Genomic DNA, 25,985 nt, shown 5'->3' with positions numbered 1-25,985 from the left:
AGAATTATAGCATAATATATAGTATATATGAATTAATTTTAGTATATACATAAATTATGCATAAGTATACTTTTCAAAGGAAAAAAGAGGTTATTTATATATTTGAGGTTATATATATGTCATTATTTCCCCTTTTTCTTCCCTCATTCCAAATTCTCCAATATATCCTCCTCTCCTTGTTCTCTTTCAAATTCATGGCCTCTGGATGGGCGGAAAGGTGGTGATACCAATTTTTTTTTTCTTTTTTTCTTTTTTTCTTTTTTTTTTTTTGTTCAAGTCTAAGAGCAAGATGAAAGTTTCTTTCTTCCTAAAATTATTGCTAAACATATACAACAATAGCTTCATCATTTTAGCCATTTTAAATTATACAATTTAATAGTATTAAATACTTTCGATATAATTTTGTTAATTAATTTTTTTTTGAGAATTCCCTCTGTGTACTGTAATTACATCATTTCCTTTTACCTCCTGCAACTCCTGCCACGTCTCTCTCAAATTCGTGGCCTTGTTTCCTTTAATTATTCTTATATAATTTGGTGGTTTAAAAATGACCCCTATCGGTAGATATGTTTGAGTATTTGATCCCCAGTTGGTGGAACTGTTTGGGAAGGATTAGGAGGCGTGGTTTTATCGGAGAAGGTGTATCACAGGGGTGAGTTCTGAGGCTTCAAAATCCTCCAGTCATCCCCAGTGCACTCTGTGGTTCCTGTTTGTGGGTTGAGATGTGAGCTCTCAGCTTCTTCTCTAGCTGCCTGCTACCTGCTACTTCCATTGCACCACCCAGGACTCTAACCCTCTAAAAATGTAAGCCTCAAATAAACTCTTCTATAGATTGCATTGGTCATGGTATCTTATCACAGATCGCAGCAACAGAAACACTCTCTCTCTCTCTCTCTCTCTCTCTCTCTCTCTCTCTCTCTCTCTGCCACACACACACACACAAACACATACACACACACCATCTATCTATGCTTCCTGCTTAGTCCATTTACTGTTTCATGCTTGGGTTTGGCTAACCTAGCAAGACACTCATCCCCAGAGAAAACCGATTCTCCCTCTCACAGTGATCATTAGTTACTGTGTGTCTTCTTCTAGTGCTAGGGCCACTGTGAGATTTTTCCCCGTCTAACTGCTATGGCAGCTGGTGGTGGTGTTATGCAGGTCTTGCTTAGATAACCATGCTGTGAAGACTTCACGTGTCACGCTTTCCTGTCACATATAGCAGTCATTGTCTCCAACCCTGCCAGTCAGTTTTGTGCTGTGATTTCTCAGGTGTAGGGATAGACATAGCACATTCTGGGTGGACAAGGAGCTTGGTTCATAACAGTCCCTCTGCAGATGATAAGTTGGCAGTCATTAGAAAATTCAGGCCAGAACTAGAGAGATGGCTCCAAGGTTAAGAGCACTGTCTGTTCTTCCAAGGTCATGAGTTCAATTCCCAGCAACCACATGGTGGCTCACAGCCATCTATAATGAGATCTGATGCCCTTTTCTCGTGTGCAGGCACACATGTGGGAAGAATACTGTATAAATAATAAGCAAATAAATCGAAAGAAAGAAAGAGAAAGAAAGAGAAAGAAAGAAAGAAAGAAAAAAAGAAAGAACATTCAGACCATTTGAGATGACTAGTGCTGATGGTGTCAAGTTCACACATTTCTGTTATGGTCCAGAGGTTGCTAGAGGTGCCATTCCTAAGATGAGCTGAATGCTTTCCCCTTGGTCTCTGGGCTGTTTGTAGTGTGGTTGGTTATTTTCTGTGATTTTTTTCTGTTTTTTTGTTTGTTTGTTTGTTTGTTTTTGTTTTTCTGGAATGGACTCAGTTTGCCTTTTAATAGCTGGGTATTGCTTTGCATTGTACCTGGGGGAAGGGACATGTGGAGGGACTGAGATGGCAGTTTGTACACTGGTGCAGAACTGTATGGGAGAAGATCAGCAAGAAAGATGAATGTAAAGGTAACAGGAAATCATCCCTCCTTCAGTGCAGCGTCCAGTACTATGCACTTCAGGGAGATTAGATTACAGCCCTGCGCCACCACACTCTGTGACAGCTGCTGGATGAGCCGAGAGTCTTGAGTAGCATATACCTACCTGTGGGACTGATTCCTAGTACTACCAAAACAAAATGAAAAGCCAACCCCCCCTCCCCAACAATTATTTTGTTTGCTTATGGTATGATATGCACGCCTTTAATCCCAGCACTCAGGAGGCAGAGGCAGGCGGATCTCTGTGTGTTCCAGGCCAGCCTGCCTTACAAAATGAATCCAGGACAGCCAGGACTACAAGAGAAACCCTGTTATGAGCTCCCCACCCCCACCCCTGCAAAAAAAGGGCAAGGTATTCTTTGGATTAACTTGAATCACAAGTTAACCTACTTGGGCTGCAGAGTCAGTTAAGCACACTCATGAGGACTTGCGTCTAGCCTCTATTGGGGGTGGGGAGCCAGACCCAGTGGTGTATGCTTGTAACCAATACCAGTGCTGGCAAAAGGGAGACAGGTGGCCAGTCTAGCTGATTTGTTCACCTCCAGGCCAGTGAGAAAGACTATCTCACGAAACAAGGTGGATGAGTCCTGAAAAATGACACTCAAGGTTGTTCCCAGGCTTCTATGTGCACACATGTGGATGTACAGTGCCCCTCCCCCAACTTCCCACAAACAGCTATAGGCACTAGGTAAGCTAATTTGCCTTAGGAATATAATCTAAAGAGTTAAAGAGCAAATACAAGTCTAATTTTAAAAATGTTTTAGTCAGGCGTGGTGGTACACACCTTCTAATCCCAGCACTTGGAGACAGAAATGGGCGGGTCATTGAGTTCTAGGCCAGCCTGGTCTATAAAGCAAATTCCAGGATAGCTATGAATACACAGAAAAACGTTGTCTTGAAAAACTAACTAACTAACTAAAGTTTTAAACTTTTCTGATTCATCCCTTACTCTCTCCATCTTGTTCCTTGCTTCTACTCTTCCTTTGTTTTTGTTTTTGTTTTGAGATAGGATCTCACTCTGTCCCACTCAACGTTCTCTAGTGCAGTCTGCCCTGTTGCTTGTAGCAACCTCCTGCGTTAGCTTCCCAGGGTACTAGGATTATAGGCACGAACCACCACCTTGCTCATTTTATTTTCATTCTTTTTTTTTTTTTTTTTTTTTTTTTGAGACAGTGTTTCCTCTGTGTATCCCTGGCTGTCCTGGACTATCATTGTAGACCAGGCTGGCCTCGAACTCACAGGGATCTGCTTGTCTCTGCCTCCCGAGTACTGGGATTAAAGGCGTGTGCCACCACTGCCTGGCTTTATTTTCACTCTTTAAAAAAAATATTATCCCAGCACTTGGGAGGCAGAGGCAGGTGGATCGCTGTGAGTTCGAGACCAGCCTGGTCTACAAAGCGTGTCTAGGACAGCCAAGGCTACACAGAGAAACCCTGTCTCGAAAAAACAGAAACAAAACAAAACAAATATTATTATTGTGACTGTCTGTGAGTGCTGTGTGCTATGACATATGTGGAGATTAGAGGACAACTGTGTGGAGTCACTTTTCTTCTTCCACCATTGTGCGGAGTCTGAGGGTTGAACTCACGTCTCCATGCTTCTGCAGCAGGCACCTATACTTAGTGAACTACTGAGCCCTGATTTTAGTGTTTGTGTTTTATGAGCTTCTTGGAGCTCTTTGGCAAGGAAGCAAATGCTGCTGTTTGCCGATCACGTTCTTTTCTGTGGAAGGTCAACTTCTAGGTAACTGGGGCTTCTCAGAACATTAATGGAAATAGGTAAACAGTGATGAGGGGCTGGGGCAGTGCATTATAACCTGCTGCATTGTCATCCAAGCCAGGAGTGGAGCAGAGTTAGTGGGGAGGAGGCTGAAGACCACCTAGAAGAGTGGTTCTATCTCCTCCTCCTTCAGGGATGATGGTTCCTTCTCCTTCTGCAAAAATGGTTCCATCTCTTCCCCATGCGAGAATGGTCCATCTCTTCCCCATGCAAGAGTGGTCCATCTCTTCCCCATGTGAGAATGGTCCATCTCTTCTCCGTGCAAGAATGGTTCAATCTCCTCCTTATGAAAGAGTCCTTCCATCTTCTCCTCGTGCTTGAGTGGTCCCATGTTCTCCTTCTGCTCCCAGACTTCAGATTTGAGGAACATTTACTATCCTCAAATTGCAGGCTTTGAGTCTACATTTAGCCTCACTTACCCAGCCGTTGGGAGAGAAACAGCCATCTGTAGCTGACTGTCTGTATTTTGCCCCCCTGACATCTTAGCTGTAACATTCTTTGATGTTAAATTGTTCACAGTTTTACTATACTTTTTGTAATTGTATAATGTGTTGGAATACCATTAATTTTTCACTTACTGCTCTTTTTGGGGGGGGGTTTAAAAATGTCTGCCAATATTAATTTTGTCTTTTATTTTAGTCTTTCTTATATTTAATCAGTACTTTTTTAACCTATGAGTTAATCAGAATTATGTTCCTTTGATATTTTGTTTTCATTTTTTTTTTTAAGTAAAAAAGATTCTTCTTGTTTTTGAATAAAACCATCATTACTGAAATAAATAGCTTCATGATATTTCCGAACATTCATATTTTCCAGTTTGTTTCAGGTGTGTTTTCCATTTCCAACATGCACAGGATCAGTGGCACATTGTGTCTAGGTGTGTATAACATGTCTTTGCGCCTAAGACAGGTGTTTAGTTCTGGCAGTCACACAGTGAAGATGCTGGGAGGGCCCTTTCATAGGGAGTTCTTACCTTTTCCGTTTTCCTGATTGCTTCCTCACCTCACCTCACAGTAGCTTAGGTCCTGAAGTTGCTCTTTATTAGGGTTCGATTTAATGGATGATAAGTGCATGGAGTGTTTTTGTGGAGAATGTTGTAGGAGAGAGAGAATTGTCTATTTGCTTTGTGAGTCAGCGAGGTTATTCAGTTCATCCCGTGGTGATCTGATTGCTCCGTTGTCTAGCTGTGTTTTCCCTTGTGTTGGAAAGGCGTTTTGTCCTGTTATCTTGGTGACAGTTTGATATAACCAGTTATATATTAGTTTTGTGCCAGAAAATTTAAAAACCAACTGATAATCTTTGATTGGATCAATTGAACTGAGTGTTACAAACTGATGGTTGCCTAATTCCCTTCTACATTAAACTAGGGTCTTTGTTTGCTTTTTATTGCTGTGACAAAACGTTCTAACCAAAATCTCCTTGGGTGGGTGACCTAGACCAGTGGGGGGGGGGGGGTTCTTCAGGACAGGATCGTAAAGGGGCAGTAGCCAGGGGATGAGAAGAAAAAAGGAGACAGAAAGCTGGCATTGGGAAGCCTTGTGCAAGCTACGCCTTATGCCAAGCAAGCTTGTTAAGAATAAGAAGTACAGCATCCTATATTCTATTTCCAGGACAGAGTTGGCAAAAACTATTATACAACAGGACAAAGTTGGCAGGTGGCTAATAAAGCAATGTTGTGAAAGGGAACACAGGGAATCAATCTCAAGAGCAGACCGAGGATGCAGCGAGCGGCTTTGGGACTGATAACTCCAGTTTCCTCAGGAAGAAAAGCCAACTTCTCTTCAATTGAAACCTTAGCTGCTTTGAGGCTCTGAGCTCAGCACCAGAAGTCTGCTGCTAAGTAAGGACACAGAACTAAGTATCTATTGTCCCATCATTAGGGCCTTTCAAAAGGTCTTGGCTTGGTCTGGCTCTCAACAGGTAGGGAAGAGTTCATTTGGCTCACTCAAGTGTCCCAATCACAGTGCATCATGAAGGGAAGTCAGGGCAGAAACTCAAGGCAGAAAATGAAATAGAGACAATGGAGGAATGCTGTGTGCTGGCTTGCTTCCCATGGCTTGCTCAGTTTGCTTCTGTCTGTCTGTCTGTCATCTACCTAACTATCATCTATCTGTCTTCTTTCTTTCTGTCTGTCTATCTATCTATCTATCTATCTATCTATCTATCTATCTATCTATCTCATCTATCTAATGTTCATTTGGTGTTTGGCTTGCATGTATGTTTGTGTGAGGGGGTTAGATCCACCAGAACTTGACTTACAGATATGTGGGTGCTGGGAATTGAACTCAGGTCCTCTGGAAGAGCAGCCAATGTTCTTAATCACCAAGCCATCTCGCCAACTCCTCAGCCTGTTTTCTTATAAAGCCCAGGACCTCCTGTCCAAGAGTGGCACTTCCATAGTAGGCTTGGCCACCTCTCATCAATCATCCATCATGGAAATGCTCCCACAGACTTGCCTATTTGTAGTGTGATGGAGGCAATTCCACTCTTGAGATTCTTTTTCCCAGATGACCCTATTTTGTGCCAAGTTGACAAAAGCCAGCCAGGATGGTTAGCAACTAGCACTTGCAATTGGGTCTTCATTCTTGTTTGTGTATAGTACTGACTTTTTTTTTTTCCTGTGTTGCCACTTTTCAAAATAAGGACTTGCTTTAATGGATAACGTAACAAAGCAACTGGTGAGTTTCATTTGGCTTCTTCTGTGGTGTATCATTCAGAATTCTTGGATTTTTGTCATTTTGTGTCAATCTAGATTCGATTTTTGAGACTTGATTATCACTTTAGATGGGAACAAATTCATGCAGACTCCAGTACTTTTTTTTAATACAACCTTACTGATACCCAAGAAATCATTTTATGATACAAAAATAGTCTGAGAGTCTTAACTTGTAAGTTCTTTGCCCTTTAAACTGAGCCATTTCTCTAAGGAGCACTCTTTCCCCCTCTGGGGTATAATGTAGATGTGAGTGTGAGACTGGCAAGTGCTGAACAAATTTTCTCCCCAGCTTGTGTTTAGACTTTGAAAATAAGTCTAAAAATTGTGAGCTCATTCTGATATTTTAAAATAATTTGTCATTGTTTCATCGAGACAGGGTTTCTCTATGTAGCCTTAGCTGTCCTGGACTCATGTTGTAGACCAGGCTGCCTGTCCTTGAACCCACAGAGCTTTCCTGCCGCTGCCTCCCAGAGTACTGGGACTACAGTGTGCATCACCTTTTCCAGCTTCCAAATAAATTTTTATTATCTACTTCATATATTTGGTTTACTATTTATCATTTTATATTGAAATGTGTGATTTGTAACCTTAGCACAATTCTTTATAGTTTCTTATACATGATATAGTGCTTGCCTAGCATGCAGGGGGCACTGTGTTCCATTCCCAGCACTGCAACAAATAAAATACAAAACTGGCTAAGCCAAAACTCTAAATCACAACACTAGTATCATTGCCGTTCAAAGAACTACTAATAAAATTAATGAAGTGTAAGTATTCTTGGCCATTTTGTATATTACAAAAATACCTATTTTTGATGGCTAAAAACAACAATAGAAATTATTCTCTTACAGTTTTGGAAACCAGAAATCTGAATTCTGGACCCTGGCTGGACCCTGTTCTTCTGAAGTTTCCAGAGCAGATGCCTTCCTTGCTAGTCCCAGCTTCAGGCAGCCAGTTACTTGTTGCTGAGCATTTATGTAATTTGATAGGGCTTTCCTATGAACCAGCTAGTTCCCCAATAACCGAGACTGAGACCTATTGATTTAGTTAAACAGTCTTAAAGCAAAAAAGGTAGGGTTTAAGCTAATTTTCTAAGCTAGTCTGGCTACCTTCCAGCTGCATTTCCCAAAGTTCCTTGCCCATCTTTGTCCTGTCAGGGATCCACCTGCTCCATCAGCCCACACTCTTTCTCTCCACCATTTTCCTTTCTTCTTTCCTCTTCTCTCCTGGCCTTCCTGAGACCGCAACCCCAGAACCAAAGCTCAACCTATCTCTCTTCTTCCCAGTTACAGGCCATTTAGCCTCTTTTATTTAACTAATTGGAATATTGGGGAGCAAAGTTTATACGACGTCATTAGGTGTTTGTGAGAGTACACTCGTCTGCACTGTAACCAGATCTTGGGGCTCAGACTTTAGCATTTGTACACATACCACCAGCCCGGCCCCTTAACAGTTATTCTTTGCCTGCTCACTGAGTAAGTGTAGCATCTGTTGGCTTTTTGATGTGGCCTTTTTCTCCTCTCTGTGTCTGTACCCTTTTCTTAGTCCGTCTTATATGAAAGCGTTTTGTGTTCAAGCTAGAATAGTCCAACACTGAGATCCTTACTTTCATTACACGTGTTAGGACCTCTTTCTCCAATTATGATCATAGTTACTGGTGTGGGCTAAGAGCATGGGCACAGACCTTGGGGACTTATCCTACTATGGAAGCAAAGATAGCTTGTTTACAAGAATCAAAGTTGGTTACCAAGGATAAGTGTGTGTGTGTGTGTGTGTGTGTGTGTGTGTGTGTGTGTGTGTGTAATTATTGTTCCATAATAAGCTTTTTTGTACTTATAGCTTCCTCTTCACTTGGGGTGAGGTGCCACCTCCTAACCTGCGGCATAATGGACAGTCAGATGCACCCGTGCCATGACACGTGGGAGAGGCTAGAGAGAAGCACATTGCTCTCCTGAGTATTCTTATTCTACTGAGTAGGCCCACTGAGAATGATGATCATGGAAGGCCCAGGAAGGCAGGGAAAAAATGTTCGGGAAACAGTAACTACTGTCTCTGCGATGATGGCCGGTTTTGGTTGGCTCATTTGTTTTAGGCTAAACTCATATCAAAATTCTTTTTTTTTTTTTTTCCATATAAGCAAGCACTGAACTCCACAAAGTTTTATAGTTATTAATTAGTGATGTGTTTTCCTGAGACATTATATAAAGTAAATACACATTTCAAAGTTGAGAAAACAAAATGACATCTTGCTGTCTGATATTTGGCAAAAGATGCCAAAAATACACACTGGAGAGAAGATGGCATCTTCAACAAGTGATGATTGGAAAACTGCATGCCCACCTGTGGGAGCGTGAAATTAGACCCATATCTTCTACCTGCACAAAAATCAGTTTGAAATGGATCAGCGGCATTGCCGTGAAGCTTGAGGCACCGGAACTGCTAGGAATCATGGATGGGATGCTCCAAGGTGTGGCAGTGTGAAAGGACCTTCTGGATAGGACTCCATTTGCTCAGGAACTAAAGCCAGCTGCTGGCAAATGGGACCTCATAAAATGAAAACCATCTGTACAACTAAGGAAACAATCAAGTGAAGAGGAAGCCCACAGAATGGGACAGAATCTTTGCCAACTACACATATGACAGAGGATTAATGTCCAGGATATACAAAGGACTTAAAGAAAGAAAGAAAACAAATGACTAAAGTTAAAAAAAAAAAAAAATGGGCTACAGATTTGAACAGAGAATTCTCAAAAGGAAAAATAAAAATGGCTAGGACAAATCTAAAACAGTGTTCCTCATCCTCAGCAACCAGGGAAAAATGCCATTTAAAACTACTCTGAGATTTTTATCTTACACCAGTCAGAATGGCCGTGATCAAGAAACCAGCTGGCAGTAATTGCTAGGGAGGTGGTGAAGAAAAGGAAACGCCCAGTCACTGTGGCTGGGATTGCAGCCACTGTGGATAATTCTCCAAAAACTAAAAGTAGATCCACCATATGACTCAGCTGCACCACTCCTTGGTATATACCCCATACGGCATACGATTTGACAGCCTTCTCCACAGATACTTGCTTAATTATGTTCACTGACACTCTAGTCACAATAACTAGGATGAGAAACACCTAAATGGCTTTTAGCAAATGATCGGATAATGAAGATGTGCTACATAGTACGCAACTAAATCCTATTCAGCTGTAAAGAAAAATAAAATCATGAAATTGGCAGGTAAATGGATAGAACTGTAAAATATTCAACTGAGTGAAGTAACCTAACCCAGGAAGACAAACAGTGCATGTGCTCTCTTCTCTTCTCGTGGATCCTAGCTCGGACTCTATAGATGTGAGTGTACAACGTGGAGTAACCACAGCCAGGATAATGAAAAGGACCATGAGTTGGGGAAACAAACTCTAGAGAGGGTGATACCAGGACGTAGGTGCTATGAAGGAAGGGTGGCAAAAATGGGGGCGGGGGGAAGGGAGGGCAAAGGAGGAGAGAAGAGAGAGAAATAACACTAGGGATAATTGAAAAGGGTCTAGAGAAACATTTTATATTTATTTATGTAACAAAATCTTCAGTATCATGTATGGGGAGCCCAAGAGACCCCCTAAACTCCCGTCAAATATAGGCTATGGCCATAGCCCCTGGTTGTCTTCTATAACTTGGAGGTAGGGTCATGGTGTAGAAGAGACTGCAGACGTTGGATACAGGACTCAGAAGAATCAAGCTGGAACTGATCTGGAAGGCTCTTCCCTGAGAACCAACTCTCATACTATCTGAAGGTGTTATGGAAACTGCCATGGGAGAAAAGCAGTCAAGTGTGCAGACCTACAAGCCACACCAGTAAGCAGCATGGCTGGATACCGCACCCACTGCCACAGTGTTGGGGGACAACCAACGGCTGTTCCATAAGAGGGAGTCCATGCCTAGAACTGTAAACCCCAGGAATTAACTGTTGCTATTGGGATCATGGACTCTAGAAGCGACTGCTATCGCTTTCCTAAATGTCTGATTTCTAACTGCAGTTTAAAGACTTAGTCCCTATGCCACAGATAAGTGTAACCTTTACCCCTTATCAAAGAAGCTTGGTTTTGGAGCAGACAGCAAACAATACAGAAATTCACAAGTGTTGCTGTGCCAACAATACATCATGTAGGTGATTCAGCGGGAAACTTCTAGGACTTCTGCTGTGAGATGGTGTCTTCTTCATACCTCAGGGAAGCTACAGCCATGAAATCTCAAAACTGTGATTGCCTAGACAAGACCAACACAGTGAGACCACCAGTGGACGTGTCAGTGTGTCAGGGAGAAGTCTCACAAGGCCCTACCCCTAGATGCAGGGCTCCAGGCAATCCATGGCTCCTGAGAAAGGGAGATGCAGTCTTCTACAGGGATGAGCTCCCTCATATAGTTTGTCTTTTCCCAAATGGTTAGCCCTAAACACATGTACATAGGAGCAAAATAAATGAACTTAACTGTGTGTGTGTGTGTGTGTGTGTGTGTGTGTGTGTGTGTGTGTGTGTGTGTAAAACCCACCAAACGTTAAACAATTTTAAAAGTTACTAATTCAGCAAGAGGGGGATAGCTGTCAGAAAACTTGAGTGAGGTGCAGCGGGCATGGATGAGTTTCCCCAGACAGAGACTTTTTTTTGGAATTCACTGGACTGGGGACCTAAAGTGGGTACTGTTACCAGTTCATTCACACTCCTTTCCAGCAGTGTGCCAGGAAGGAACTGGCTTTTTTTTTTTTCCCCTAACCCTTCTTGCTTTCTTAAACTTGGGCTATATTTTGTTTGAGCCTTTGAAGAGCCCATTTTTCTTTTCTCAAGGTCTTCGCATCTCGGCGAAGGGTCTCACTGAGCCGCTGTTGCCAGGAAGGCAGGTTTCTTTTCAGTTTCCTTTGCAGAGGCAGCTCCCTGTCCATAGGGACTCCTTCCAGGCCTGCCACTGCTCCCTTCTAAATCCCTGGAGAAGCTATGCAAAGAAGTAGATGGCAGCTCCCTGGGTTTTGAGCTTTTGGGTTTTAATTTTGCTGGAGTCCTGTATATGTATATGAACTTAGAATTGAGTTTGTGTCTTTCTTTTTTACAGTATTCCATTGCCACACAGCTTTTGTAGAGGGGGGAGGGAGAAGGAAATGGTACTGACCTTTTTCATAGGCTAGAGTGAGGAGCGAGGAAAGAAGGAAAAAGAAATGACCTAAAGAGAGGAATATATTGCTTTCAGTCCTCCCTTCCTCTCTTCCTCTCTCCCTCCCTCCCTTCCTTCTTTCTCCCTTCTCTCCCCTCCATCTCTCCCTAACTTTCTTTGTGGCTTTGAACTCACAGCAGGATTTTGCCTAAGCCTCCCCAGGGATGGGCTCAGCTTATTAATACTTTCTGAGCTTTTCCTCTGAAGCAAATAATTTGTCGGGAGTACTTCTTGACATCCATGGCTAGAGATGCCGCCAGATGCTGTCCCACTCAAAGCCTTGGGCTTCCTTTTGCCCCAAAGAACACAGTATTGTCTTCCTGCCTGGTAACTGGTAATATGAATAGAATTGTAGATTCCTTTTCTCTTAAAAAGGCACTTAGGAGATTGTCTACACAGTGAATTTGAGGCCAGAGCTCACCCCATCTTAAAAAGAAAAGGAGAGAGAGATAGAGAGAGAGAGAGAGAGAGAGAGAGAGAGAGAGAGAGAGAGAGAGAGAGAGAGAGAAAAGGAAGAAAAAGAAAAGGCAAATAAAACTGGTTTATTGCTTGAGTCATGTGGCATGAAATATATATTAATATAAAGGCGTATTTTGTAATCCTGGGGACACTGTTACAGGATATGGAGAAAGTAACAGTTGAAGTATTGTATGTTTGACTTGAATTGACTTTTCAATCTAAATCTCCTTTTATTGTACAACTTATTTCTGTCTGTGATGGTGGCACGGAACTCGGCACCTCATCACATATGCTAGGCAACCACTGTACCTCTGAATTGAGAGCCCCACACACAGTATATTTTGGAAAATTGTAAGTATGTTAGAATCTCAGAGGTGTATAAATACTACTTTATATTGTCTTAACACTTGGATATGTAACTCAAAATCTTTGTAGTGGAAACCTGTTTTTTTTTTTTTTTCATCTTTAACAGCAACAACAACAACAAAATCAAATGGCTTCTGAATGCTTTGCATGTAGTTGAGATATTTTGATTCATTTTTCTTCAGTATTTGGCTAAAATTGGCAGCAAGGGACCTTAGAACACCTTGTAATTAGGCTTCTGCATAACAAATTGATTCAGTTATTGTACTGGCACTGTGGAGAGTGACTGCTAGATGTTGTGTGCACCATCTTTCAGAGAAACTCAACTTCATGGAGTCTGAACATGAGACAGAGCTCCCATCTCTGTGTTCTCTGTCATTTGGCATTCAGGAAGAACTTGCTCTCTTTCTTTTTCTTTTTGGGTTTTTTGTTTGTTTGTTTTGTTTTTTGTTTTCTTTTTTGAGATGGGTTTCTCTGTAGACTTAGCTATTCTGTGATCTGTAGACCAGGCTGGCCTTGAACTCACAGAGGTCTGGCTGCCTCTGCCACCATGCCAGGAAGAATCTTTGCTGCAGCAGTCAAAGTGATGTTACTTACATAGAAGAGTGCAAGGTTACCTGATTTTCTTTCTTTCTTTTCTTTTTTCTTAAAGATTTATTTATTGGGCTAGAGAGATGGCTCAGAGGTTAAGAGCACTGTCTGCTCTTCCAGAGGTCCTGAGTTCGATTCCCAGCAACCATGTGGTGGCTCACAACCACCTATAATGACATCTGGTGCCCTCTTCTGGTGTGCAGGCATACATGCAGGCAGAACACTGTATACATAATAAATAATAAATCTTAATATTTTTAAAGTTTTATTTATTTATTTATTTAAACACTATACTGTCTCTGGAAGAATATCCAGTGCTCTTTAAACCTCTGAGCCATCTCTGCAGCACCCACTTGATTTTATTTCTAATGATTCTGCAGATCTTGGAGGTGCAGTTGGACAAAGAGAAACTTGAGTAGAGGCATGGCTCAGCGTGGTGTTTTTCCTAAGAGGGCCGTGGTATGGAGGGTAGAGACTATCTTATCTATTACCATGGTGGATGCTTGCTATGGGCACGACCAAAGGGTGTAGCAACTGTCACTTACCAGCATACCGTGGCGATGCAGGAGTTTCTGTCACGTAAGTGAAATCCAAGTCTGCACCTGCTTAGCTTCAGATAATCAAGTCAAACCAGCTCCATTCAGGGTAGTAAGGTGTAGGTCCTTCAGGTGTTTTTACCCTGGAAGCTATCGCTCGTTCCTTCATGGTGACATCACCACCCAGCAGTTGACGATGCTCTCCTTAAAGGATAGCTTTCAGAGTCTGCTTAATATTGTATAGGATGGACACTGCTCACAGCTGGAGGTCTGTTTGTCCAGCACTGTCCTCTGCAGTGAGCCATTTAGTAGGGTCTACATTCAACCCCCCCTTACCTTGCCTTCTTAAGTACCTTCCGAGTACTTGGTTTAATGACTGATCTTGACGATATAAGCAACTAATCTTGTGTCCTGAAAATGGACAACGCAGGCTTAAGGCTGCTTGGGTGAGGGCAAGGGAGGGGAGGAGACTTTTGTGTGGCTGTGTCAAAAATATCTTCCATCAACAATTGAAGGGGAATAAAGTGCTTCTCTAGGTTCATGTTTGTCAGAGGTGTCTGTCATAGCGATGGGGACAGCATGACAGTTTAGAGCAGTGCACACTGTGATGGGCAGAAGCAGAGGAAGACAGGGAATGTAGCTGAGGGTCTAGGCACCTAGTGTGTTCCTTCAGTGACCAGGTTGCTATTATGAACTCTTTCATTAGACCACAGCTCTCTGGAAAGGCTATCATAGACAGACATGCCTAGAGGCTCACTTCTCTGGCCTAAATGTCCCTTCCCTTCCTGCCCCCTTCTCTTCCTTTCCCCCCCTCCCCTTCCCCCTTCTTTTTGCTCTGTTATTCACTTCTCTTGATATTGCATGTTTTGTTTTGTGATGCATGATCACCCCTGGAGGACTCTTAATGCTCTCTAGTCTCTGTTCTCACTGAAGACATCCTGAAGGAAAGTTCTTGTGCGGTGTAATAAATGGGATGGGAGATTTTATAGCTCCGTTTTTCAGATGAAGAAGCAAGGCTTTAAAACAAACAGTACTGGGGGCTGGAGAGATGGCTCAGAGGTTAAGGGTACTGACGGCTCCCCCAGAGGTCCTGAGTTCAATTCCCAGCAACCACATGGTGGCTCACAACCATCTATAATGTGATCTGATGCCCTCTTCTGGCCTGCAGGTGTACATGCAGGCAGAGCACTGTATGCATGATAATAAATAAGTAATAAGTCTTTAAAAACAACAACAACAACAAAAAACAAACAGTACTGAATATCCACTTCTGAGCCTGTCACGCCAGGCGCGTGTCCTGCTGTTGGCTTCCCACCCTCATACTCGTCCCTGGCCATTTTGTAAAATGTTCCTGACTGCGTAGACTACGGTGATAGGCTGCACTTTAACATCTTCCCATATCTTCACTTGGCAAAGCACAGGTCCGTTTACTTTTTAGATGAAGTAAAGGGGGATTCTGTAACTGCTGAGTAGCAGCTAAAGTGTAAAGCTGTGCTTAAATAAGCCTGGCTGTCCAGGAGATGAGGAATTTAAGATCAAGAACAATGCAGATTCCTAGGTACTTGACAGCTTAGGTAAAGAGAATTTGTAGTTTAGTAAGTACCCCCTCTGCTTGCATTAGGGTAAAAGGCTTTGGTTGTTTATGTTTCAAGGAATATCAATCTGAAACGAAATCTTTGGCTGTTATAAATAGGAGAGCAAGGCATTTGGAGGTTAACTGAGAGCTTATTCTGGTGCCAATTTGACATTTTACTGGTGTTTCTAGTTCCTAAGTCCTCAGTCACAGTAACAGGCATTTGTGGTGAGCACTGCTGCATTCCAGGCAGTGTGGTGGTCGACTTTGTGCGCTGGACCACCTGAAACCATCGGGCAACCTTGTCGGGGTGGCCTCTTCTATCAGAAGATCAAAAACTTCAGTGGGAACCCTTACACTGAGAAAAAACGACGAGTGATGAGTTGGATTGAGCAAGGTTAATTAACCCAACATATTAGAAGATGAGTTATGGAGTGTTTTGATCAAGAAAGCCGTGCTGAACTAGATTGAACTAGAAGAAACTTCTGCTAGTCTAAATAATGGAGCTTATTTGGAAAAGCCTCATCAAAGTTGTTTTCAGTCTGACAGCTGTAATGGAACACTTAAGTGCCCCCCTCCCCTGACTAGGAAAGTGATTTCATATTGAGCTAAAGAATGCTTCAGAGCGCTCCAAGAGACCATGGCCGTGGAAGGAATCTGGCATGCTGGTTTTTCAGTTCTAGTTTTATGCAGAAATGGACAGCTTTTAATGTCAGCAAAGGAAAAAGGAGAGTTGTGCGGTTTCATCCATATGTCTTTCTGTTAGTTAAAGCTCTGTTAACTCTCCACTCTTCGTCAGCTTAGGATCCAGCATCCTCTCTTGTCTGTTCCAGTGTCAAACTGAGAGTCTTTGTGCCGTGACTTTTCTTGTGCTGAGGTCCTGGGACCCTGCCTTCCTCCCCCACCCCAAATTACTCCCCATGCACCTCTGCCTTTGTTCCCAGACTTCCTCATCTGGAACACTTTTTGTCTCCTGCCTTGCACACACACTTGGCATAGCTCTGTGCTGCCTCTCTTTCAACCTTCAGTCCAAACCCCGTCTTTCTCCAGGGACATCCCTTTGATCAGCACAGTTGGAAAGTGCCTCACCTCTCTTTGACCTGAGGAAGATCACATATGGCTCTTATCGTATTCTGCTTTGCATCATAACTCTGTGTGCTGTATCCCAGAGATGAGATTTAACACCCTGGAAACTGAAGGACTGAGTTTATTTCTCTTTGAGTTTTAAAATAATAGCGCCTTCTAGTATGTAAAGGAATAAAATGACCACTGAAAATTGATATTTGTGTGAATACCTTGAAATGGGTAATCTAAGTAGGATAGCAAGGCTTAAAATGTTCTGAGGCAGGGGATTGCTTTGCAGAATGCTTTTTTAAATTTAACCCCCACTAGAGGGATACTTCTAAACAGCTCTACAGCTAGATAGGCCTCTCCTGTGGCCGTAGATCTCAGCCTTCCTGATGCTTCTGCCCTTTAGTACAGTCCCTTATGTTGTGGTGACTCCCTCCTCCCAGCCGTAAAATTATCCCATTGCTACTTCATGACTGTAATTTTGCTGCTATTATGAATCATAACGTAAATATCTGATATGCAGGATATGCAGTTCCCAAAGGGTCATGACCCAAAGGTTGAAAACCACTGTCCTATGGCCCTGGCTTCTTTGACACCTGTTAGATCAAGTAGGTAAGGGTTTAATGGTTGCACCTCATTTTTCTCCATTGTTCTCTCCTGTTTCATCGTGATCTCCCATTCTCATAAGTATCCCTTTAAAGGTGGTGTCATGTACCAACTTCTGAAATTTATAATGTTTTATTTTTAATTAAAAATGTATGTATGTATGTATGTTCTTTGGGGGACTTTGGTACTGTTTGTTCCTTGGGAGTCCAGATGTACTTGTGTGAATTATTTTTTATTAGCTAAGTAGTTAGCTCTGAGGGCTAGTATATTTCAGTTTACCACAGTCCTTTTGGCTAAGGAAACTTGTGCCCACCCTCCTCTAGCTGGTTCACACTTGGCCTTTCCTGCAGTAAATGATGTCTGTCTACATGTACTATTGCAATATTTTCTTCTCGTCTTTTCTGTGTTTACTAATATCAGAATTTCCCATTTTAGAGAGTGACATCCAGTGTTCCTTCCACTGCCTCACTGTCACTTAGCATGAAGCAGATTGGATTAGAACTAACCTGTAGCCAGGCCTGGTGGCACACACCTTTAATCCCAGCACTTTGGGAGGCAGAGGCAAGCGGATTGCTGTGAGTTCGAGGCCAGCCTGGTCTACAAAGGGGGTCCAGGACAGCCAAGGCTACACAGAGAAACCCTGTCTCGAAAAACAAAACAAAACAAAACAAACAAACAAAAGAACTAACTTGTAGATTAGAACTCACTAGTGGAAATTTTACGTAGTAAAATACTACGTAGTAAAATTACTGTGTGGCTCAGTAGAGACTACCGTTTGTTTGCTTAGCCTCTGGAAATGATACCAAACCCTAAATAATTCCAACTTTGAGGAATAGAACATTTGTGTAGAAAGCTTATGTAAGAAAAAGAGAAGTCTTCCTGAGTTTTCACTAGTGTGAATTATTGTGGGATCAGTAGAAAGATAACATTAAAATAGCATAGTGCTGCCATCTAATCCACTAGGGCTCTTGAAGCAGTGTGTGTGTAGCTTCACTACTGCACTCCTGAAATTGGGCCGAATTGGGGTGGGAGGAGACTCAGTAGTCAGTAGGTATCTCAGCAGACATTAATTTCTTGGCAAACTCTTGCTCGGATGTCTTGCTAAAATATGATCAGGTCTCAGAATATTAAGATGCAAGATGAACTTGGGTGGAATTTTGCCTGGTTGAGGATCGCTTTATCCAAATACTGTTTTTGGAGTAGAAATGCTTGAAACGTGCATGTTATAAGTCCAGGTCACACCAGATTGATCTCAATTAATTTCCCATGTAATAATCCACAGAGATAGAGAAGATATACCGCTTGGAAGTAGTTTTCCAAATGAGTGGAGTGTGCAATTCTAACTAACCCTTTGCATCTGAAGGGCCTCAGTGAGCAACTGTAGTAGATGTGCGTGTTGAAGGTGAGGGTGGGGCCCAAGGAAGCAGTTCAGCTGCCTCTCTGAGTGTCCCAGACAAAGCCCTCACCATAGTGAGCTCTAAGGCCCATGACACCTAATTAACTTAACACCCCCTTGTGTCCCCGTCAGTCATCTCCTTCCTTTAGGAATGGCCTTGCTGTTCCAGTTTGAAGGCAGTGACCTCAATCCTTAGGAATTAAGTAGAGTCTAGTCAAGTCTTCGTCCTCTCTCTTATCTGCAGAGCAGATCCGTGACTAGGACACCACACCTTTGGGGTGAGGTGGGGCAGGGAATGAGAAATGTTATTGTGAAGGCATCAGACAGCGTAGACCCAAGAAGGAAGTAGCATGGGCTCAGCAGCATGAGCCTTTAGCTGACATGAAACCGACTCATTGATACAGTGCAGTGAGCCTGCTGTAGGCATGCCCTGTGCAGAGAGTGTTTACTGTCTCTTGTGGGGTACTTTTAAACTTTTACCAACTCATCTTTAGCTGAGCATGGTATGAAATAACTGTAATCCCAGTAAAGAGAGGCCAAGGCAGGAGGACTTAGAGGCAATTTTTAAGATCTTGTCTCAAAAAACAAAACAAACTTTTGACACTTAAATTATGAGAAAAGTGACACATCTGAGATTCAGAAGAAACTCAGGTCTTTGATCAAATACTGTTCTGTGTAGTGAGAACGAGTGAAGACAGGACAGGTTTTTGCTCTACTTCGGTTTGTTGAGATGGAGTCTAAATTCACCATCTTCCTGCCTCAGAATTATAGGCAGCTGAGCTGACCATAGGTGAGTGTACACATGTTCTATAGAAAAAAGAACAAGGGTCAGAGAATTGGAAACCCGAAGCTGAACCTCTCATGTAATATGTGAGTCTTTTATGTAATTCAATGTGCATAACAGATGTATGTAACACATGCCATTCAAAATGATGCCAAGGAAGTCACCAAATCCCTCAATTTCCATTCTCTTATCTCTATAATGCTTTATATAACTACCTACCAATAAACAGTCTTGAATGAGATCAGCCATCTAGGGAATAAATTGTCATTTAAAGGTAAGTTAATCCTTGAGAAATAAAGTTTAGCCCTGGATGAAAAGGTGATTATGTTCCCAGGCTAGAGTAAAGAAAATTTCCTTTACAGTGAGACATTTTCTAATCTCTACTCAAGGGATGTGTGATGTCTCCTTTACCTTTGGTGAGACACAGTTTATATGCTATAATAGTTACCTGACCATTTTTGAATGAAGAGGAAATATTAGGAAAGTGTTTCACTATAAGGTGCTTCCCCTATTAGAAAAATGCTAAATACACACTATGGTATTTTCTTTTAATTTTTTAAATTTTTAATTAAAACATAATTACATCATTCCCTGCCTCCCACTTTTCACTTCAGTCTTGCCCCTGTCCCTGATCACTCTCAAGTGCATGGCCCTTTAAAAATTATTGATACACATAGAAATAAAGAGTTAAACACAAGTGCTGAGTCCTTTTTGTGTTGTTTTAGACTAATTGTCTGTCTGTCTGTCTGTCTGTCTGTGTCTGTCTCTCTCTCTCTCTCTCTCTCTCTCTCTCTCTCAACCAGGCTGGCCTTGAACTCACAGTGATCCAGTGATCCGCCTGCCTCTGCCTCCTGAGTGCTGGGATCAAAGGTGCGCACCACCTCGCCCAGCTCTAGTTGCCTGAAGCTTTTCGTCTAGGGCCAGAGCCCTGTGAGATATTCTCCTTTTACACTGGTTTGCCAGCTGGTGTTGTCATTGTTCAGGTCTTGTTAGGCAGTCATGTTTTTGAGATTTCATGGGTATGGCTTGTCATATATAAAGAACACAGTCTCCTAGCAAATTTCTGGTCCTCTGGCTCTTATGATCCTGACCCCCTCCCCTTCCAACATTCCCTGAGTCTTAGGTATAGGGACTGTGCTGAAGTTGTATAATTTGTGCTGGTACTTCTCAATCAGTTGCTTTGTTCATTTTGACCAGTACAATATTGTGTCATCACTAGATCAGTTATTTTCAACATACATAACAAAGTAATTGTTTAACACTTTTTAGTCTGTGACTAAGCAGGATTTGAGTGAATTAGGAAGAATGGGGTGGTTCTGTGTTGGAGAAATACAAATTTCTCTTTGTTCTCTCCCTCCCTCCCTCCCTCCATCCCTATGTAGCCAGGGTTGGCCTCTTAAGTTGGATATTACCTGTCTCTGCTTCTGGAGTCTGGGGATTAATGGCATATAGCACCACTCTTGGCAGAAATATACAGTTCTGTAAAGTAAACAATTGCTTAACAGCTCCAGTCAGTTGCTGCTGCTGTGATACTAGGAAATTCTCCTGTAGAAGAAGCAGAAATAAGAATTTAAAAGATATATTTTGGGGGGTTGTTGAGTGGGAAAGAACACAGTAAGAACCTTTCTTTGAGAGATGACATATTTAAACTTTCCATACACATAAAACACAACATATATTCAGTTGCTCAGAACAGTTCCTGTAGTTCTGATTTTGAAATTTTTTTCTCTCCTTCAGTCCTTGACCTGGGCTTTCAGCATCTTGAAACACACGCTCATGCGTGTGTGTGTGTGTGTGTGTGTGTGTGTGTGTGTGTGTGTGTGTGTGTTTTCAATTCAGAGGCTGCTTTAAGAACCTAGTAATGATAACGTGTGTGCCTGTTTACATACTCATGTTCCCACCCTTTCAGCAACTAACTCATTACTCAGTTTTGAAACAAATTAGTTTTATCCAGTCTTGACTCAAATATGGCTTTTGTTTGTTTGTTTGTTTGTTTTGTTGGTTTTGTCTTTTTGGTGTTTTGAGACAGGGTTTCTCTGTATAGCCTTGGCTGTCCTGGGCCTGGCAAATATGACTGTTTATGGAATATTCATATTCTAAAATGAAAGATTGCAAACATTGAAGATATCCCAAAACACTTAGTAGGCTGAAGGTCCCTGGACAGGAAATCTGAAAAGCAATGGGCACGGTCCTTTGAGTGACAGCTGCAGAGCCTGCTGGGAAAGCAGACCACACTCTGGAGTTGGGAGGACACATGGATTCAGGTCCACTGTATCACTCACTAGCTGTGCTATGAAAAAGAACACTGCCCAGTGTTCAGCCTTGGTTTTCCCCTGTGCTGAGAGGTCTCATCCGTGATGGTTATTAGCAAAGCCACATTCACACTGGCCATGTGTTTGGTCATTAGTAATGACATGAACGTGTTTCACGTGGCTGGTCCTCCTTCATACCGCTGCTGCTGTTTACTTAACTTTGTGTTTCCCACAGGAACGATTCCAGGTGAAGAACCCTCCCCATACGTACATTCAGAAGCTCAAAGGCTACCTGGATCCAGCTGTAACTAGGAAGGTAAGGTGGATTCGTTTTTATTTTTGGCTGCTGCTTCCTCTTCAGTGAACAGAATCCTGCATTTCATCAGGAAGCAACTCTTTCCTTTGCGTTAATGTTTGCCAGATCTCCAGGCAAACAAGTTTTGAAGGCCATCAGCATGAGGAAACAAAGGGGGAAAAAGTCTTCAGTACTTAAAAAAAACTTCCCTACACAAGAGCGATGTTCCTCTAATGCCTAGGTCCCCCAGTCCAGTCCTGCGGTGCGGTCCTTAGGTCCCCAGCGAAACAGGCCTCACAAATGAAATGCTTGTCTTTTCATGACTTGGTGTGCTTCTAGAACCCTGAAAAAAATCACCAGGGCTGTCTTCCCAGCTGCGTACTGACATCCTCTGTGGATGTATCGAAGCTTCCTCAGCCCCAGCCCCAGCCCCTGACCCTGACCCCAAGAAGGTAAAGAGGGAATAGCTGATTTCATTCTTAACCGTCTCTCCTTTTACAAACAAGCCCTGCTTTGTGCAGCTGCACAATTGGCTTAAGCTGATGCCTTGCGGTTAAGCATGTCGCCTGGCACAGCCCTGGAGGCTGGGTCAGTCCAGGGATGGCTCAGGGCAGAACTGTCCTTGAGGATTATGGGTAAAGACACTTTGTACCAGATAGCACTTGTCTTCCCTTGGCCCACTACAGCTCCTGCTTTCAAGGGTTCTCAAGCTGCACGAATGCCCTCTGCTGTATTAGTGGTGGCTCCCGGGAGAAGAGCCCACGCCTTTTGCTTAGCTGTTTCCAGGGATCTTGGCTCACTCTTCGCTTTCCTTTCTTTGTTGCATCTCTCTCTCTCTCTCTCTCTCTCTCTCTCTCTCTCTCTCTCTCTCTGTACTCTGCCCTCCTTCTTCTAACTTACCCTCTTTTCATTTTTCCACTCTAGCTCTTTATTGCCTGTATGCCCACTTCCAAAAATTTTTCCTGCAATGACAACAACAATAAGAAGAATAAAGGGCAGGTCTTGTTGCTCCTATCCCCCACCCCCACCCCCTGAAGTTTCTTGAGCCTTTATCATCTGGTTCATTGCAGACAAGAGGGTTCTAAACAATAGAAATGATGATTGGATGTTGTGGTCCTGGGGCTAGAGAAGATGGCTCAGTGGTTTAGAGTGCTTGTTGCTCTTTTAGAGGACCTGGGTTCAGTTCCCAGCACACATGTGGTGACTCGTATTCCTCTTTAACTCCAGTTCTAGAGCGATCAGCACCCTCTTCTTACCTCCGAGCAAAACAGGCATGTACGTTGTGTACATACCTTCAAACAGGCAAAACATTCATACACATAAAATAATTTATTAAAAGAAAAGGAAATGGAGACCCACTTTTTTTTTGAGACAGGGTTTCTCTGTGTAACCTTGACTGTCCTGGACTCACTTTGTAGACCAGGCTGGCCTCGAACTCAGTGATCCACCTGCCTCTGCCTCCAGGAGTGCTGGGATTAAAGGTGTGCACCACCACACCTGGCAGAGATCCACATTTAGCCTCCATGCCATACAATTCTTGAATGTCCCATGGTTTCTCTCACCTTCTGTGGATGCCCCTGGTAATATTTCTCTTCCTCAGAGAGTTGATGATCATATTTCAAAAGGTCTGCATTCACCCTCCTTCCTTTCAGAACGCAATAACTGCTTAACTCCTGTGGGTGTCTCAGATTTATTTCTTGCCCTGGGCATAGAGCAATCAGCCTTAATTTTATAGGTTAGGGAGTGCTGTGACAACGGACACCCGTGAAACACACGAAATATAAGCCCCATTTTCAAAATGGCAGTTTTGTCTATACTTTTGTGTCTACAAGGGTTCTCTGGCTATACAAAGCAATTCTACTGGTTCTTTAGAAATCCCCAGACTTGAGATGATGGCTGAATGCTCCCCTGGCACTAGGCACACTTGTACTGAACTGAGGAGGGCTGCAATGGCGGCATTTATACAGAGACTGAATGAGCTCAGCCCTCATGTAGCGTGCAGTTCATTCTAGAAACAGTCCCACATTCTAGAAAGAAAGCTTGAGGTACTCATACTTTCAGGAATGGCTGCCTCAGCTCTCAGCCCTAGCCCCTCAGGAGAGAAAGAAAACCAAGCAGGGTTCATCTTGTTCAGCACTCGTTCCTTTCCAGATGACTTAATAAAGAGGAACGGGCCTGGTGGTGGTCACATGGACCACCGATTTCTCTGTCCTGACCTGTGTGTCTACCCGAATGGCCTTGTTTGGTCTGTGCCTTGTCGTTCAAGGTCTGCCATTCAGCTCCGGAGAGATGGCTTGGATGTAGGATTAGCACCCCCACCCCGTGCTGTAATAAGATTCTGTCAGGAGCCGGCAGTAGGAAAGGATCTGTTCCGCACACCGTAATTGTAATGCTTAAGCCCCAGAAAAAAGGAGATTTGTTTGGAATAAGGCATGGCTTTCGGGTAAAATGAGCTTAAAATTCTCAGCTGCGGTGCAGTGTTAGGGGAGTGTTCAAACAAGACCTTTAAATTTTAGCCAGACTGTCTAGGCTGAGCGGGCTTCCTTCAACTGCGGTCAGGGTCTTCGAATAGTTCATTCATTAATCTTTTGTTCAAATTGAATACAAAATACTTAATTTGCCCTTAAAAAACACCCAAGCACATTTTGTTTAGAATAGCTTTAAATGAAACCCCCTAGGGTAGGGAAGGAAGAGCCTAAATTAGATATCTCTGAGGCGAGGATTTCGCAAAGCAGTCTCCTCGTTTTACACCAGCGTTATTAGCCTGTGCCTCAGGGAAGGCTGTGTTCATGACCGGCATGGAAAGAGGTTACAGACCATCAAGAAAGGAGTCTGGTCTTTTGCTGACTCGACATTTGTGAGCAGAAACCTATTGTGTGGCTCACCCAGGCTCAGCTGCGCCCCGCGCCCCTGCCCGGTGGTAGCTGGCTGGCCTGCATCTGGGAGGAAAGAGAGAAGATGGGGGCAGCCTGTAGTGGATCCTTTCTGGTTCTTGCTTTCCACTGGGTCCTCAAGGTTCAAGGTTTCTCTTTGAGGAACTTTAAAATTTTGTGGGCGAATCTTGGAGGTGCAGAGTGGTAACACTCGCTGTTAATGTGTTAGCAGAGTGATTGAGCTGCTCCGTGGAGAGTGCGGCAGAGGGGAGAAGCCAGTTTAATGTATCTCGGGGTCAGACAGTTGCAGAGTTACAACGCCTAGCATAGCCTTAGATTTAAAAGTACCCCCAAGTGTACGTGCGGGTGTGCGCATGAGAGCATGTGTGTGCCTTGTTGAAGAAAGGACAGAGTAGCTCTCGAAAGACAGAAAGACAGATAGGGTCTTGATAGACAAGACCTACATTCCGAGTGCGTGCCTGTGGGTGTGAGCCTCCATGACTGACCTTCCAAGTGAGGACTAGTTGGAAGAGCTAACTCCGGTTGTTTGTTTTTGGAACATGTTAGGTCAACTCCAGACTGCTCAAAACTGCTGTCTTGAGGAGCATTTCATTACAAAGTTGGCTGTCAGAGCTCATTTGTCTTCTCTAAAAGTTCCCTGTGCCTAAATCATTTATGAAATCAACCCAGTTCACGCTGAAGATTTGATTCCTTGCTGGGTCAGGAATTGTTGCCTGAGAGAGGCAGTGTGCCAGTGTGACAACCCTGGCCCCCAAATCTCTGCTGAGCGTTGTGTACGCTAGCATGAGTGGCTCCTTGGGCAAGAACACTCTTGGGAATGTATATTTGGTTTCCTGTATACTCACATCATCTATGCACGTCTTTTTATTGGTTTTACCATGGACTCTTTCACTTCAATGCATCATTGCCACGAGTCTGAGTGTGTCTCAAGTCTGTAGTCACCCTGGTAAATCACTGAAACTGAAGGTGGTCTGAGGTTCATCAATAATGATGATTATTATGTACATGGGATAGGGAGAATAATCTGCTTTAGTACACTACATGAAGTAAGTAATTCCCTTTGTCCTTTCTTTTAAGTTACTTTTTACGACCAACATTTGTGTGCTTTTGAATAAAACAAAGGAAATATGAGAAATACACTTTAGAAGAAAAGATATTTTCATATCTCATTAAACTTATTATAAACGTGTACTAGCATTAGGCACTAAGGTCATATTTTGTTGAATTACAGAAATTCAGAAGGCGTGTTCAAGAATCTACGCAAGTGCTAAGAGAACTGGAAATTTCACTAAGAACCAACCACATTGGGTAAGTACGCTCCTGTGCCATGTTAGTCAGCACTAACATTATGTTAGGAAGTGGCTGAATTGTACCTAAGAACTGAGCTTCTGTATTTACCGAGAGACCAAGGTTCCTATGAGGAGAGTCTTTGCTGGTCCCTGATCACTGACTGGAAGGACCAGCAGAGGCAGAGTGGGCAGCCCTTGACTTGGGTGGTTGT

The 25,985-nt window shown here is 43.0% G+C and overlaps 1 protein-coding gene across 3 annotated transcripts in view; it reads left to right on the top strand.

Annotated features, from left to right (window-relative positions):
* Fmnl2 (formin like 2) overlaps positions 1-25,985 on the top strand; it is a 287,984-nt gene that overhangs the window by 163,582 nt on the left and 98,417 nt on the right. For all 3 annotated transcript variants that reach the window (XM_051166486.1, XM_051166484.1, XM_051166485.1), the window contains exons 3-4: positions 21,531-21,611; positions 25,716-25,792. In XM_051166486.1, the coding sequence (XP_051022443.1) occupies positions 21,531-21,611; positions 25,716-25,792 (158 nt within the window). The remainder of the gene's footprint in view (positions 1-21,530; positions 21,612-25,715; positions 25,793-25,985) is intronic.

The sequence above is a fragment of the Acomys russatus genome, chromosome 24, assembly GCF_903995435.1.
Source record: "Acomys russatus chromosome 24, mAcoRus1.1, whole genome shotgun sequence".
NCBI lineage: Eukaryota > Metazoa > Chordata > Mammalia > Rodentia > Muridae > Acomys > Acomys russatus.
The sequence above is the reverse complement of the archived record's forward strand: the minus strand, read 5'-3'. Positions and strand labels throughout refer to the sequence as shown.